This window comes from Physeter macrocephalus, chromosome 9, assembly GCF_002837175.3.
Source record: "Physeter macrocephalus isolate SW-GA chromosome 9, ASM283717v5, whole genome shotgun sequence".
Lineage (NCBI taxonomy): Eukaryota > Metazoa > Chordata > Mammalia > Artiodactyla > Physeteridae > Physeter > Physeter macrocephalus.
Window position 1 is genome coordinate 6,678,331 of NC_041222.1, and position 14,839 is coordinate 6,693,169.

The 14,839-nt window shown below is 46.4% G+C and overlaps 1 protein-coding gene across 1 annotated transcript in view; it reads left to right on the forward strand.

Annotated features, from left to right (window-relative positions):
- Positions 1-14,237, forward strand: part of BRINP1 (BMP/retinoic acid inducible neural specific 1) — a 196,992-nt gene extending 182,755 nt beyond the window's left edge. The window contains exon 8 of the mRNA XM_024126435.1: positions 12,668-14,237. Coding sequence (XP_023982203.1) covers positions 12,668-13,808 — 1,141 coding nt within the window. The 3' untranslated portion in view covers positions 13,809-14,237. The remainder of the gene's footprint in view (positions 1-12,667) is intronic.
- Positions 14,238-14,839: the final 602 nt, after the last annotated feature.

Here is a 14,839-nt window from a genome sequence, read left to right on the forward strand (position 1 = left end):
AGAAGCCTCTCTTCACTGCCATAAATATGGTCTCATCTCACAATACATGCACTTGGTCAAAAGCAGGCAAAAGTTAGTTCCCTTGAGGGAACTGATAGGATATTGGGAAGGGGTGAAGGGATGGGGGGAGGGGAGGAAGTGGTGTCTTCGATTGAATAAGTTTAGGAAATGTTGAATTTAAAAAAAAAATTAAATAGAGAAGGGGTCATATGCATTTTTTTAAAAACTTGTTTGGCCATTGAACCATTCTTTTTGAATTCTTTTTAAGGGATTGGGTTCCTCAGCACACAGCCTTGGAAAAGAATGAGTTACTCCAGGTTAAGAGGCAATGACCCAGATTATTTGGTGTGCTACCACGGGTTGTGATTTCCTGACACTAGAGATCCTCATCCTTCAGCCAGACTTCTTGAGTTGAGTTTCTAACACCTCTGCTTAAACAGATGCTAATGGCTCTGTATCCCAGCAGGTAGAACTCCTGCTGAGAGGTGGCAAGACTACTAACCAGCAGCGGCCAAAATAACAGCAGGAAGGTACTCAGTCTCTGGTATAATTAGGGAATAAATTTACCCCATTTGGCTTAGATATATTCCCAATTCTAAAAAGTAAACTATTACTAAGACAAATACCTTATGTATAAGACAGATACCTTACGTATAGATTATTTTATTTTGCAAAGGGCTGATTCTTATAATAACCTGGGGGTTGGGTGGAGCTAGAACAAGGATTAGACTCCCCATGTACAGGTGAGAAAACTAAGGCTTACAGAAATTAATGACTGGTCCAACATTATGAAATAACACCCCTTCTTCTGTTGCCATCCTACATAGGCATAGCCCTTTGTTCTTGTCAAAGAATATGTACATTAATGTTTATACTGAATCTTCATTCATTTATCCATGCATTCCTTCATCCAGCAGATATTTAGTGATCACCTACTAAGTGCCAGGCATTATGCATGAGGTCTTGGTAGATGGTGAATAAGACAGGGGCACCTCCGTTTACAGAAATCTTGAGCTCTAGCAGGTAAAATAAAACCGGCACAGGACTGGGCCTGCACCTGTGCTTTACCTTAGGAATCTGAAGCTCAGGAAGGTTAAATGGCCTAAAATTACAAAATCATAAAATGTCATGGCTATCAGGGAACCTAAAAGATCATCTAATCGATTCCTGTCATTTTATTAAAGAATAAAATAGAACAGAGTGTGTCTTGGCCAGAGTGACTATATTGGTTTTGTATTGTTCTGTAACACATTACCACACATTTAGAGGCTGAAAGCAACATGCATTTATTATCTTGCAGTTTCCATGGGTCGGGAGGCTGGGCCTGGTATAGCTGGATCTTCTGCTGATGTCTCACAAGCAGAAATGAAGATGTCGAGAACCCACTTCAAAGCTCAGGCTGCTTGCTGGCAGAATTCACTTCTTTATGGTTACAGGACTGAGGTCACTTTTTCCCTGCTGGTCATTGGCCAGAGTTCACTCTTAGCTCCTAGAGGCTATTCTCCAGTCCTGGTACATGGACCACTCCATCTTCAAAGGAACAAAAGTGCAGCAAGTCTTTCTCAGGCTTTGGGTCTCTCTGAATTCTCTTTCTGCCAACGGCCAGAGAAAACTCTCTGCTCTCAGAGGGGCACCTCTAATTAAATTAGGTTCACCTAGATAATCTCAGTGTCTTTACATCAACTGTGCCAAATAACAGGACAGAGTCTTGGGAGTGATACCTCACCACACCCACAGGTCCTGGGGGTCGGAGCCTGGAATCTTGGGGAGGGAGGACATTTTTCAAGTTCTGCCTGGTACAGTTACATAGCTGGGTAGTAACGGAAGGAGGAAGAGAGATCCTGAGTTCTCTCTGGGGGCTCACGGTATATAATAGTTTGAATATCTATTGCCGTTTAACAAACTGACCCAAATTTAGGGCCTTAAAGCACCAATTATATTATGCTCATGATCTATGAGTCGGAAATTTGTGCCAGAATTGGCTGGGCAATTCTTCTGTTCCACGTGAGGTTACTCAAAGTCACTCATTGGTATTTAGGTGGCAGCTGGGCTGAGCTGGAGGTTCTAAGAGAGCTTCACTGGCATATCTGGTTCCTTAGCAGAGATGACCAAAAGGCTGGGCTCAGCTGGGCGGCTCTCTCTCTTCAGGGTCTCTTCACGTGGTCTCTCCAGCAGGGTGGTCAGCCTGCTTATAAGTGGCCTCAGAGCTCTAAGGGGGAGTTTTCCAAGAGACAAGTAGAAGCTGCCGCTGAGTCCATAAACTAAGCGAATCACTTCTGCCTTTACTGTATTGGTCAAAGGGGTGGTGGAATCTGCCCAGATTCAAGGGAGGGGAACAGAGATCTCCTGTCTATGGGAGGAGTGTCAAAGGATCCGTGGCCACCTGCCGTACATGGTGGGTTTGTCATTTGTTTATTTTTTCATTGTGATACATTTTAGTACAGAGGTTAGTGCACTCTTCAGAGACCTTATGAAGAAATATCTTGTAGTACAAAATTGTCCTTTTGAACCTTTGTCAATCAAGACAAAGTTTGTGTTAGTGGATTTATCGTATGGTTTCTGCCTCTTGCAACATGCTTCGGCCTAGGTACATGTTTTGTTGTTGCTCTTATTGTCTTGTTTTGTTTTCTTGGAAGCTGGTTAAAGGGAGAGAATATTCCATAATATAAGTTTTATTATTTGGTGGGGATACTAGAAGTGGGAAGGAAGGGGTTTCTGCCGGTTGCAGAGTATTCCAATTATGGGTTAATCTCAAGCACGCACTCTGGAATGGGGAAATAACCACCAGACCCACTGTGAGAAGAACCTGAACCAGAGTCCCAGTGACCACCTGGCCCCCCCAGAAACACCTGTGCTGATTCGTAGGCCACAGTGACATTTTGTGTCTCCTAGAAATACGATCAGTTCAAAGCCAGTGTCCAGTAATCCTTGAAAAGTATGAATATTTCCTTTCCCCCAGTGCACAGTCACCCAGGTAAAAGGCTGTCGGTCCCCTTGGGAGAGGTCGGGGAAAGATGCACGGTCTACATTTGTGGCTATGTGCAGGGTCCTTCCTTCCTCAAGGGAAAGATTCTGCCTCTGGGTTTCCAGGTACTATTTGTGTGACCTCAGGCAAGTCACATAACCTCTCTGTTTCCCGTGGACCAAGCCTGGTCTAGGCATCATTCCACTCCAGAATTCTGAAAATCTGCCACGCTAAACACACAGACAGCTCCACCTACCAGAGTTAATTGCTACTTGGACAGTCCCTGACCTACTGATGTGTGTGTGTGTGTGTGTGTGTGTGTGTGTGTGTGCACGTGCACGCACCCTGGGAGGAGGTGGCAAATTCGTGGCAAGGACCTATGCTGAGTGTGTACTAAATTGTCCTATTGAGGAAGAGGTACAAGCCAACAGATAACCCTAGGCTAGCTCGGGGCAGCCTGCTGTCAGTCACAGAAGCCTAGAAGTACCCTCCCAACCATGGGGCAATGAAGCTTTTAACTAAGACTATCTTGTGCATTTCTCTTCTATTTACGGAGGTAAAGAAGGCAGTAAGGCCCAACCCCATGGCAACCCAAGGATGCACAATCAGGGTGAGGGGCAGGGAGTTGCGTGCCGGCAGCTGAGCTTCACCATGAGTGACATGCAGGGTTTGTTCAACTCGGCGCTACCAGGGTTGTCTCCGTGCCCATCCCTGTTTGTCATTGTACATTTGTAGCAAGTAGGGAATTGACTCCCTTGGTTGACGTAAGGCAAGAAAATAAGTATCTCCAGACCCTTTTTGTTGTTTTTAGTTTTTCAGGTTTTTTTTTTTTTTCTTTCCTGGGGCTCAGAAGTGGCTTCCTGTTCAGAATAGAATCCAGAGGCTTAGAGGATTGAGTCAGAAATAGAACTAATTTCTTACAATTTCTGTAGCTCTTTATCTTCTTCAGCACCATTTCCCTATGCTCCTCCCCATCTCCACCCTCCAAATCGACCAACAAACTCACACCCGGGTGAGTTGTAATCTTAGTGATGTGACAGCTCACTGGTGACCTTCAGGAAGTCACGTCACCCGTCTGAGCCCAGTTTTTCATATCCTTAAAAATCCTTGATACCCCCTCAACCCAACCTATGACACAGAAAAGTCGTGAAGATCTAAATCAGAGGACAAACAGAAGAGCTTTAGAAAGTTTAAAAGTGATATAAAAATGTAACATATTGCTGCCTTAATAGTGCGTTTCTGGTTGTTTTAAAGGATGATGTTTGGGGGTAAATGTTTTATGGAAGTGTTAGAGATATATAGCAAGTGAAAATATCGTTCAGTGTACAGCAAGATGAATTTTCACAGAATGAATTCCCACATGTAGCCAGCACTTAGATCAAAGGACAGGGCGTTATCAGTGCAGAAACCCACTGTGTCCTCTTCCGATACCATCAGCCTTCTCTCCCAGGGAATTATTCCTCTCATGGCTATACACACTGTAGCTCAGTTTTTCCTCTTTTTGTGCAGTGTGGACCCTTTGGTATCTGGCTTTTTTCACCTTTCATTCTTCTGTGAGATTCCTTCATATTGTTTTGTGTGGTTTTGGCACAGTCATTCTCAAGAGTATCCCACTGTGTTTCTAGACATCCATTCTACTGCGGTGGTCGCTGGCACAGTCTTCAGGTTGGGGCTGTGACAGAGAGTGCTGCTGTCTTCCACACGCCTTTGAGTGAACTTCTATGTGCATTTTTGTCGGGTATCTACTAGGGGTGGGATTTCTCAGCTTTACAGATACTTCAGTAGATAATTCCACTTTCCCAAACTTGCTGAACCAACGATCTCTCTTGCAGGCAGCATAGAAGAGTTTTGTTCGTTCCACATCCTTGCCCATACTTAGTGTTTCTCATCCTTTTAATTTTTATTTTTATTTTAGCCATCCTGCTGCAGAAGTATCCCATCGCAATTTTAATTGCCGCGGTCCTGATGACGGGGAGTTTCCTGTGCTTGTTGGCCTATTGAATATCCTCTTTTATGACATGCCCGTTCGTATCATCATATCAGTTGCCTACTTTCCCGTTTGGTCTTTTTTTTTTTTTTTTTCTGGGACAAATCACATTTATTAAACAGTTCAGTGAGAACCTTCTGAAGAAAAATATACATTGTGATAATTGCATCTACTCTGGTTTAAAGAGACCCAGGAAGGAATGGCAAACTCAGGCGGCATGAAATGCCTTTGACTAGCCCAGCATCCAGCCAGTGTAGGAGTTATTTATGTACTATAAATATAGTCTTTGGGTAAAGATATTGCAAATATATTTTCTAGCTAAGGGTTGTCTTTTCACTCTTTGAATGGTGTCTTTTGATGGATGTGTTTTAATCCTCATATATCCCTATTAATCAACATGGTTTTTCCTTTATGGTGAGCTGTGCTAAGAAATCTTTGCCTACTCCAGTGTCACAGTGATGCCCCTCTGTGTTTTCTTCTAAAAGGTGTTTTGTTGATGTTATTATTTTACTTTTCATATTTAGATCTGCACTCCATCTGTTAATGGTTCTGGGGTATAGAAGAGGTTAAGTAGCAATGAGAGATGTTGTTGTCGTTGCTGTCTTAATATCAATATTCAATGGACCCAACGATAGTTATTGAATTCTTTCCCTGGATTTTTAAATCTATACTTATTTCAAAGGGACCATTTTCTTTGGGAGCTCAAGAGGAACACAGTAGTTTGTTTTCACGAGAGACAATGTGTACCTACCTATGTTAGAAGCTCTACATACATTATCTTATCTGATCTTCAAAACAATCCTGCAAGTAATGTATTATTATTCCATTCTGTAGTTGAGGAAACTGAAGCTTAGAAAGGACAAGCAATTAGCTCAAGGTTAAGTAATAAGGAGCAGAGCTATGATTCAAGACCCCGTCTTTTCTGACTCCAAAGCCCACATCCAGCTCTTTCTTCAAGCATCATGGTGACAGCATTCATTAGAACTGTGGAGGGTGAGTGACCAGGGAGACTGGGACATTAAGCTATAATCAACTGGGCTGTTGTAGTAACTGAGAAGAATATTTTTACCTGAGAGGAATATAAAACACAGTTTTCCTTTGCCCTCAGTAATAATTATAGTTAACGGTCCATCATAGATAGCTTCCTTTCACTGCGAACCTCCCAGGAGCTTCACGTGTCTGACTCTCGTTCTGAAGATAAAGTGTAAGGTAGGTATTACCTTTCCCATTTGACAGATAAAGAAACTGAGGATCAAAGAGGTGAAGTGATTTATCCAAGGTCAAATAGCAAGGTCAAATATCCACAACAAAATAGTGGTAGAGCAGATCCAGCATCTCCTTAACTGACTCCCATGTCTATTAGCTGGCTCACGCCCCCTCACTGCCCAGATCATTGAGCTAGATGACCATCACTGTACTTCAGGGTGAAGTCCATTACACCCGGTTAACCCCTTCTCACTCTCTCGCCTTTGGTCTGTGTGTCATTCTCCTGCCTGACTTCCGCCCAGGAAGGATAAAACCCTCTGGCAGCTCTCCACCTGGGCGCTTCCTGCTGCTTTTAGCATTTCTGTCAGCCCTACAGAAGCTTCTGGATCCTTCCTCCTTACCCTCAGCACATCCATGCCCCAAAGCAAAATGCTGAACTTGAACATGTAGCTGATGTTGCCTCTCACCTCTTTCCAGACACAGAGCTAGGTAATTGCAAACACTGTTCCATAATCCTCCTCCCCAGTTAAACTCCTGACAACCTAATTTTAAAGACTCCATCGGATTTTCTCTTTGCTGTTCTTCCCCTCCCTCCTTCTCCCCTCTGCCTCTACCCTCCACAAATAAGACCCGTTGCCTTCATCCCACAATTCCAAACCAGAAAGCATCTTCATCGTGGCAAGGGACCACAAAATTCTTCTTTGGGTTTTTTCTTCCATTGCTATGAGCTGTTCCAGGAGGCTCTTTGACATCATGTGAAGAACTGACAGAAGGAAGGGAAACAAACTATTAAGTCAATGATAGAAACTCAAAGAGGGGAATGATTAAAGCTAAATATGGATCTGGGGAAAATGATGAACACAGACTGGGTCTGATGGCCAGTTATAATTTACCCTAGCACATCCATAAATCGAGGCTTCTTTCAGTAGAGCCCCAAGCATTCTGACACCATTGATATAGTCATCTTTTATCAGCACTGTTCCTGTAACACACACACACAGAGTCATACACAGCACACCCCCTAAACAGTGCATCATCAGAAACCTAAAAACAACCGTTTGTCTTCCCAGTCTAGTACTAGTCTCTGGTCTATAGAGTACACAATTTGTAGAGTCTCACGGAATTACTTAGACACCCATTACAATGTCAAAGAAACGCCAAGGAAGAAGCACAGGGCATAAATAAAAGAATGATTGATTCAGAACTCTGATTTCATTTTTTAAACTTTTCTCTCCCTTTTAAATAAACACTCCTGGTAGGCAAATGGGACTTATGGATTATAGTTTTCTATTTTAGCCTAAATCTGTTCCCCCCCTTCTCCTTGGCACTCGATTTGTATGATCTTCCCTAAAATGCCACTGGCCTGGCACTGCATTCCTGTCTTGGGCAAAACCTCCAATTAAAATCAGCAGGAAGTTTGCTTGAATTAGGAATCCCAGCCTGGGCTTCCCACCAGGTGGTTCCGAAAGGGAGGCGTGCCCTGTTGAAAGCACTGATGGGAAGCCCTGGGCGGCATAGCCTCTGTCCTCCAAATGATGAGCGACTCCAGCTGTGTCACCAGGAGGCCTGTCAGGTCGCCAGAAAAATCCTGGCTGAGGCAAAGACAGAGCCTGCAGGGGAGCAGCGGAGGTGTCCCCATGGCCCGGAGCCTAGCTTCTCCTCCAGCCTGGGTTTGAGAGGGTAGGAAAAGTACAGCGGGGAATGGAGGGAACACGGGGTTTGGATCCAGAAATGCTGAGCTCTGATCTTCTACGTCCGTGCTGTGTGACCATGGGAGAGTCACGGTCCCTCTCTGGTCTTTCATGCCCTCTCCTCCTCTCGAAGGAGTCCTATCTCATGGGGCTGATGTAAGGATAAAGGCTGACTGCCGTGATATAGAAAGCACTCAAGAAACATTGATCCTCCACCTAAGCAACTAAATGTCAATGTTCAGGTCTAAACATGAGGGAGATGGGCTGGATATTTCCAAGGCTGCTTCTTGAAGGTTTTCTGCTTCTGTGGTCCAAGTAGCTTCATGTGTAGCCTCTGTGGGAGCCTACTTACCAGGCCCCAGGGTTTTCCAGCTTTAGGAATAAAAATGCAGCTTCCTGCCCTCCCCTCATCCCTGCTCTCCCCGCCCCTCCCATCATAATGAACTGAAATCCCATCCAGCAGAAAGATGCTGATTTGGATGTATTGGAGTTGAGCTTTGGCTGTAAAGAGAAGATGCTTTGGCTCCCCAGGGACAGAGAAAAGCATCTTAAATCTGGGTCCTCACTGCCACACACTGAATGCCTTGCAGTGGGTCTGTGTCAGCCCTTTGTGAAAACTGCCCCCACGCCATCTCTCTGGAGCTGGCCTATTAAGCCGCTCCTCTGTTGCCAGAGTTGAGGTGGGCTGTCACCAGCTAGCCTGGGAAATGGTATTTATAGATCGCAGTCCCTCTTACCCTGGTCCCCAGCCTCTCCCTGAGCACTTGTCGGTGAGCTCCAATTATCTGTGAATGGAGGAGAGGGAACCTGGCAGGTCCAGGGGAAGCAAGGAATGTGATAATAGGCCCTTCACACAGTCAAAGTTTCAGTATTTTTCCATTATTTCAATATATTTCTCCTCTTGTGGCCTGCTTCCTTCTTCTTGCTGGCTTTGTCGTTATAATTTTACATCGTGGTACATCGGAAAGTGTGCTGGTGCTGCAGTTAGAGAACTTGGTGTTTGAATGTGGAGTGACTCTGTGATGTCAGACAAGGTGTCCCACTTCTCAAGGCCTCACTCTCTGCACCTGTGCTGTGGACGGTTATCCGTGCTGCTCTGGGAGAGCTCCGGCACAATGCCTGGCATACAGTGAGTGCTCGGTGGTTGTGAGCCATCGATTCCCTTGGCTGGTTTAAGGTGCTGCATGCCTTCCAGCACGGCAGGGTTTCTGCATATCAGCAGTTACTACCCAGAGCACTGGCTGGAGATGGAGAAGGTGTAGGAGATTGATCTGATTGAGGGGGACTCCTCATTATCAGAAGTTGCTTGTGCTAAGGACAAGCATGCAAAAAACTGGGATGAGCTTGTTTTTTCTGCTTTTGCTCTTCTCTTCCAAATGAAGGACTGAAATCTAAGGAACGTTCACTGACCTTGGGGAATCGGGGCTCACCAATATCATTGCTCTCCGTCTGACCCCCCCCACCCCCCTTTCAGAAAAGGATGGTTTGCCCTCACGTGGCCCATCCGGGGTCCACATTCCCTGATTCTGGGAGTTACGACACGTGAAGGCTTGGCTGAGTGTCCTCGTTCCCATCCTACCCACACTCATTTCATCCCATCACCTTTCCGCTCTGCAGCCCTCCTCCTCCTCCTCCACAGCCCCTGTCTGCTCACCTGGCTCAGGCTCCCTGTCTCCCCCTCCACCTCCATCCCTGAGGCCGTCCCTCCTCTCCGCACGCTTCCCCAGTCCCCACCTCTCCCCTCCATTCTCTCTTTCTTCTCTCCCTGGGCCTCGGCTCCCAGCCCCCCTTCCCGTGCCCCGCCTCTTCTCAGTCCTCTCGCAGTATCATTAATGCCTTCTTTGATACAGCCCACAACCTCACGATTATTCTGAGGTCAGGAGATGCAGGTGCCAGGCAGCTCTCTGCTGCGCCTCAGAGGGCCTCTGTCCCCAGTCCCTCCTGCTCGACAGGGCTGGAATCCTAATTGGCCCCTCGCCCCTTCGCTTGTGGCAGCCTCACCGGGATCTTTCATCGCCCTCTTTCCCTCACTGAGGATGCTGAGAGCTCAGCCACAATGAGGCATTGATTCAAGGAGTGGGGGGATGCCGTCCTGACAAAGGGTCCCAATGATGAGACACGAGAAAGGGGGGCGCTCTACGGGGTTATAGAATGCCTTGCAGATGGGAACAGAGGAGGTCTAAATGGGGTACTGTCCTGTCACTTGGAGAGGGAGTGACGGGGCAAGCGTGGGCCATTTGAAAGAGGCATTTTGAAATGACACTCTCGTCAGATGGAACCACACGCAATCAGAGACGTGTGGCGTGCCCTGGGGCTCACAAAAATATCAGATGACTCATAGCCGATATTCAGTCAATGTTCTGGTTGGGGAGCTGGGAGCCGCATGGCTCATTATCATTCCAGCTTCGTCTCCTGAAGGCTGGGCCCGCTGCTGTTCTCCAGGCTGTAATGGGATTGGTCCCACGAAGCAGAGACCGGGGAGGCCTGGAGCTGTGTGGGTGGAAGGTATTGAAAACTAATTCTGCAATTCGGGAGAGAGAAGAGGAGTTTGTTTGTTTGTTTTTTAAGTGAAAAATAAGAAAAATATTAAATTTTGTCTGTTCATTCATTCAGTCAGTCAGCAAACATTTATTTAGAGCCAGGCTCTGGGCTAGATGCTCAGGGAAGGAGGGGGTCCCCTCTCTCAAGCCTTAGAGCCTGGAGGGGAAACTGACCAAAAAACCAGGGGTTTCAATACAGTGTTTTGAATGTTGTGAGGGAGGTTTCATTGCCAAAGCCAGGATCGTTCTGTGGAGTTAAAAGGCAGAGCCGTTTCAAAGAGCGCTCTAATTATTTATTCCTCCATTTTCTCTCAGCTGATAAACACCTCCTTTAAAGCACAGCATCCTGGGACGCCGTTTCAACAGTATCCATTTTCAAATGTCCCAAGTAACCAAATGGTTCCCCTCCAACCCCAGAGGGATAGTGAAATCCCTGAGAGTGTGTCTCAGTACAATACCTTCAAAGGAAGAGCTTATTCTCTGGGATGAGAGTACTTCTTATTACCTTTTTAGTAATTGGTCTATGCCAGGCTCTGTGCTCAATGCTTTAAATACACCATCTCATTCAATCCTCTCCCTCACTGCCTAAGATGGGCTTTATTATCCTCTTTTTAGACACGGATACTGAGGCTCAAAGACACGAAGTATCTTGTTCCTGGTTACAGAACTGAGCCTCGAACTCAGTTCTGCTTGGGCCGGCGCACGTGCTTTTCAATATCAGGCTGTACTGCCTACCTCGTGGTTCTTGGGCTTGGTGATTGTGGCTTGGCAGTGGAAATGATAGAATAGATAGATCGCTAGCACTTCCTACCAGACGCGGTACAGTGCAAAAGGGCTTCCATTTCCGGTTTTCGAAAATGGGGATCAGGAACTACTGCCACCATGGACATATAATCGTCGACATCGCCACAGCACGTGAGAGCCTTAAGAAGGGCTTCCTTGACTCTTGTTTGAAGAGCTCCGAACCACGAGATTCCTCTACTCGCTCACTGTGTGATTGATTGCACCTCTGAGCTTCTCTTGCCATGTCTAGAAAATGGAGCTGAGAGTCCCTTGGCAGGAATAACAAGAACTAACTTTTATGGAGTCCCTAATACCTACCAAGTTAGGGGCAAAGACTTCACAAAACAAATTCATGTCATCCTCACCACAGCCCGGTGTGGGGGGAATGATTGATTAGGAAGGTGAAGGAAACTGCCAGCATTCCCTTGGCTCAGGAGTGGAGGTGCCAGGATTTGAAGCAATCTCGGACTGACCTCAAGTCCCAAGCTACTTTGGGGATGTGGTTGTGAAGCTCAAGTGAGAAAAAAATGGGAGTGAATGTACCCTGTGCAGGGTAAAAAGTGCTAGACACGTGTAAGGGATTATTCGTAGCATGGAAGACAGCCAAGAGGGGACTTGCACAGACATGAGGAAAGATGAGAGGCCACTAAGCTGACTGTCTTACATCGTTTTACCTATTCTTCTGTTGCCTCTTATCTGATCTAGTACGTGCCTTCACTGGAATGTTTCAGAGGCTGGAATCTGGGGACAGGCTTGGGTTTGTTTATAAACATGTTGAGAGGCTGTGGAGAGGGGGGCCTAGAGGTACATGTTGGGATGGAAATTTCAGTGACCTGAGAGTTTGGAGCTCTGGAAAAAATGGGGGAAATGACATCTTTCTTACCTGTTCTGAAAAGCCACTAGGAGGATCACCTAAGATCATAAATATGGAAGCACTTCCTGATCTCCAGAGTAATATAAAATATAATTTGTTTTTGTTGAAGTTTTTGGATGTTATATAACCTCATGGGAGGAATCTGTGAAGAGGGTTGGAACATCTGGTGCAGGTTAAAAGAAGTAACCCCTAAGTTCTTCTTATTAACGACCTTTTACAATCTGTTGTCATCCGGCAGGGGTTTTTGAGTTCATACGCTTTAATTTTCTGAATCAAACTTCCACGGGACGAATGAATAATACGATTATAGAGCTGCAAGGGCCTCAAAGAACATTCACTCCAAGCCCTTCCCTTTACAGACGAGGACATTGAACATTAGAAGGGTAGAGTACAAGGTCGAGTAGCTGCTCTGTGGCATTACCAGGAACTACAATGTAGTTCTTGTAATTGATATTCGGTGCCCTTCCTATGATAACTGTTCTACCCAGTCCTTTCATTCTTTGGGCAGCTCCACTTTGCATTAGCAGTTGGATAACCGTAACCCCACTTTGCATTAATAGCTGGATAACCACAAGCCCACCCATGATGGTTAACATTCTCCATCTCCCCTCTACCCCCCAGGACAATTCAGCAGTGGCTTGCAAGGGTCCAGTCGCTTCTCTACTGCAATGAGAACGGGTTTTGGGGAACCTTCCTGGAGAGCCAGAGGAGCTGCGTGTGCCACGGCAGCACCACGCTGTGCCAGCGCCCCATCCCCTGCATCATCGGAGGGAACAACAGCTGCGCCATGTGCAGCCTGGCCAACATCTCGCTCTGCGGCTCCTGCAACAAGGGCTACAAGCTATATCGAGGCCGCTGCGAACCACAGAACGTGGACTCGGAGCGGAGCGAGCAGTTCATCAGCTTCGAGACCGACCTGGACTTCCAGGACCTGGAGCTGAAGTACCTGTTGCAGAAGATGGACTCGCGCCTCTACGTCCACACCACCTTCATCAGCAACGAGATCCGTCTCGACACCTTCTTTGACCCCCGGTGGCGCAAGCGCATGTCCCTCACTCTCAAGAGCAACAAGAACCGCATGGACTTCATCCACATGGTGATCGGCATGTCCATGCGCATCTGCCAGATGCGCAACAGCAGCCTGGACCCCATGTTCTTCGTCTATGTCAACCCCTTCAGCGGGAGCCACTCGGAGGGCTGGAACATGCCCTTCGGGGAGTTCGGCTACCCGCGCTGGGAGAAGATCCGCCTCCAGAACAGCCAGTGCTACAACTGGACCCTCCTGCTGGGCAATCGGTGGAAAACGTTTTTTGAGACGGTCCACATCTACCTACGTAGTCGGACTCGGCTACCTACCCTCCTGCGGAACGAGACTGGCCAGGGCCCTGTGGACCTGTCCGATCCCTCCAAGAGGCAGTTCTACATCAAGATCTCGGATGTGCAGGTGTTCGGGTACAGCCTGAGGTTCAACGCCGACCTCCTTCGCAGCGCCGTGCAGCAGGTCAACCAGTCCTACACGCAGGGCGGCCAGTTCTACTCCTCTTCGTCTGTGATGCTCCTCTTGTTAGATATTCGGGACCGAATCAATCGCCTGGCCCCCCCTGTGGCCCCGGGGAAGCCCCAGCTGGACTTGTTCTCGTGTATGCTGAAACACCGCCTGAAACTGACCAACAGCGAGATCATCAGGGTGAACCACGCCCTGGACCTCTACAACACCGAGATCCTCAAACAGTCAGACCAGATGACAGCCAAGCTCTGTTAACCTGGACTCTTTCCCATGGACGTTCCCTTTTGTTGTACAAACAGAACAGAACCAAGCAAAGCAAAACAAACACAAATTTGTAAAATGTAATTAATATTCAAAGGAAAGGAGGAAAAATCTTCATTCGTTGGCAACGAAAACGTTCTAGCAACTGTATAAAACTGTCGGGCATGTTTGTTATTTCTATACTCTGTCGTGAAGAAGGGTCTCAGCCTTGGGAGGAGCTTGGAGGGAGTTGCTTCTTAGGCCTCAGGTGCTGTATTGAGGGGGGAGATGAGAGAGAGCATATGCAATGAATTGTAAAGATCTCTGCTGTGCAGGTGCTAAGATTAAACACTAAAAAGAAAGATATATGTAATGTACAACCGACACTGCCATTTTTCCTTGTGGGAGGAAATGGACACAGATAAAGAAGATATTTCTTCGGTTATGATTTCTTCCCTCTTCTTTATCCTTAATTCCTTGTGGTTCTTTTGATTCATTTGCACACAAGGGTGGGGATGCAATGACAATTCTGTCTCACCCAGATGATAGATAGTTTCTTTCACGCTGAATAAACTGAAGCTAACTGAAGCTGGACAATAGGTGGGATTGTGGGGGAGAGGCATTCACATAATCACAGGGTGTTAAAAACAGTAAGGAACCTTGGATATCAGCTTAGTGACCTCCTTGATTCAGTTTGGGAAATAGCCTCAGAGAGAAATGGCATGCCCTTGGCTACACATGGTTACTGCCTGAATAGCGATTTGAGCTCTGCCTCTTGACTCCTTCTAAATCATGCTGGCCACTTTTGTGTTTACTCCAACTAAACTGCCAAGGGATGAGTGTTTTTCAGTCTTGGGTTGTTTTGACAGTTCTTTTTCTTTTAATCAAGAAACCCCTTTTACCTACCGTCTCCAAAAAGAAATGGTGTCAGATTTCCTAGAAATGCTTTGCAGATTAAACTTTAGTTTGACTAAAAATCAATAACCAAAATAAAATAGAGTAGGTTTTAATATTACATTGGTCTGCCAGGCTGACTTCCCCAAGTA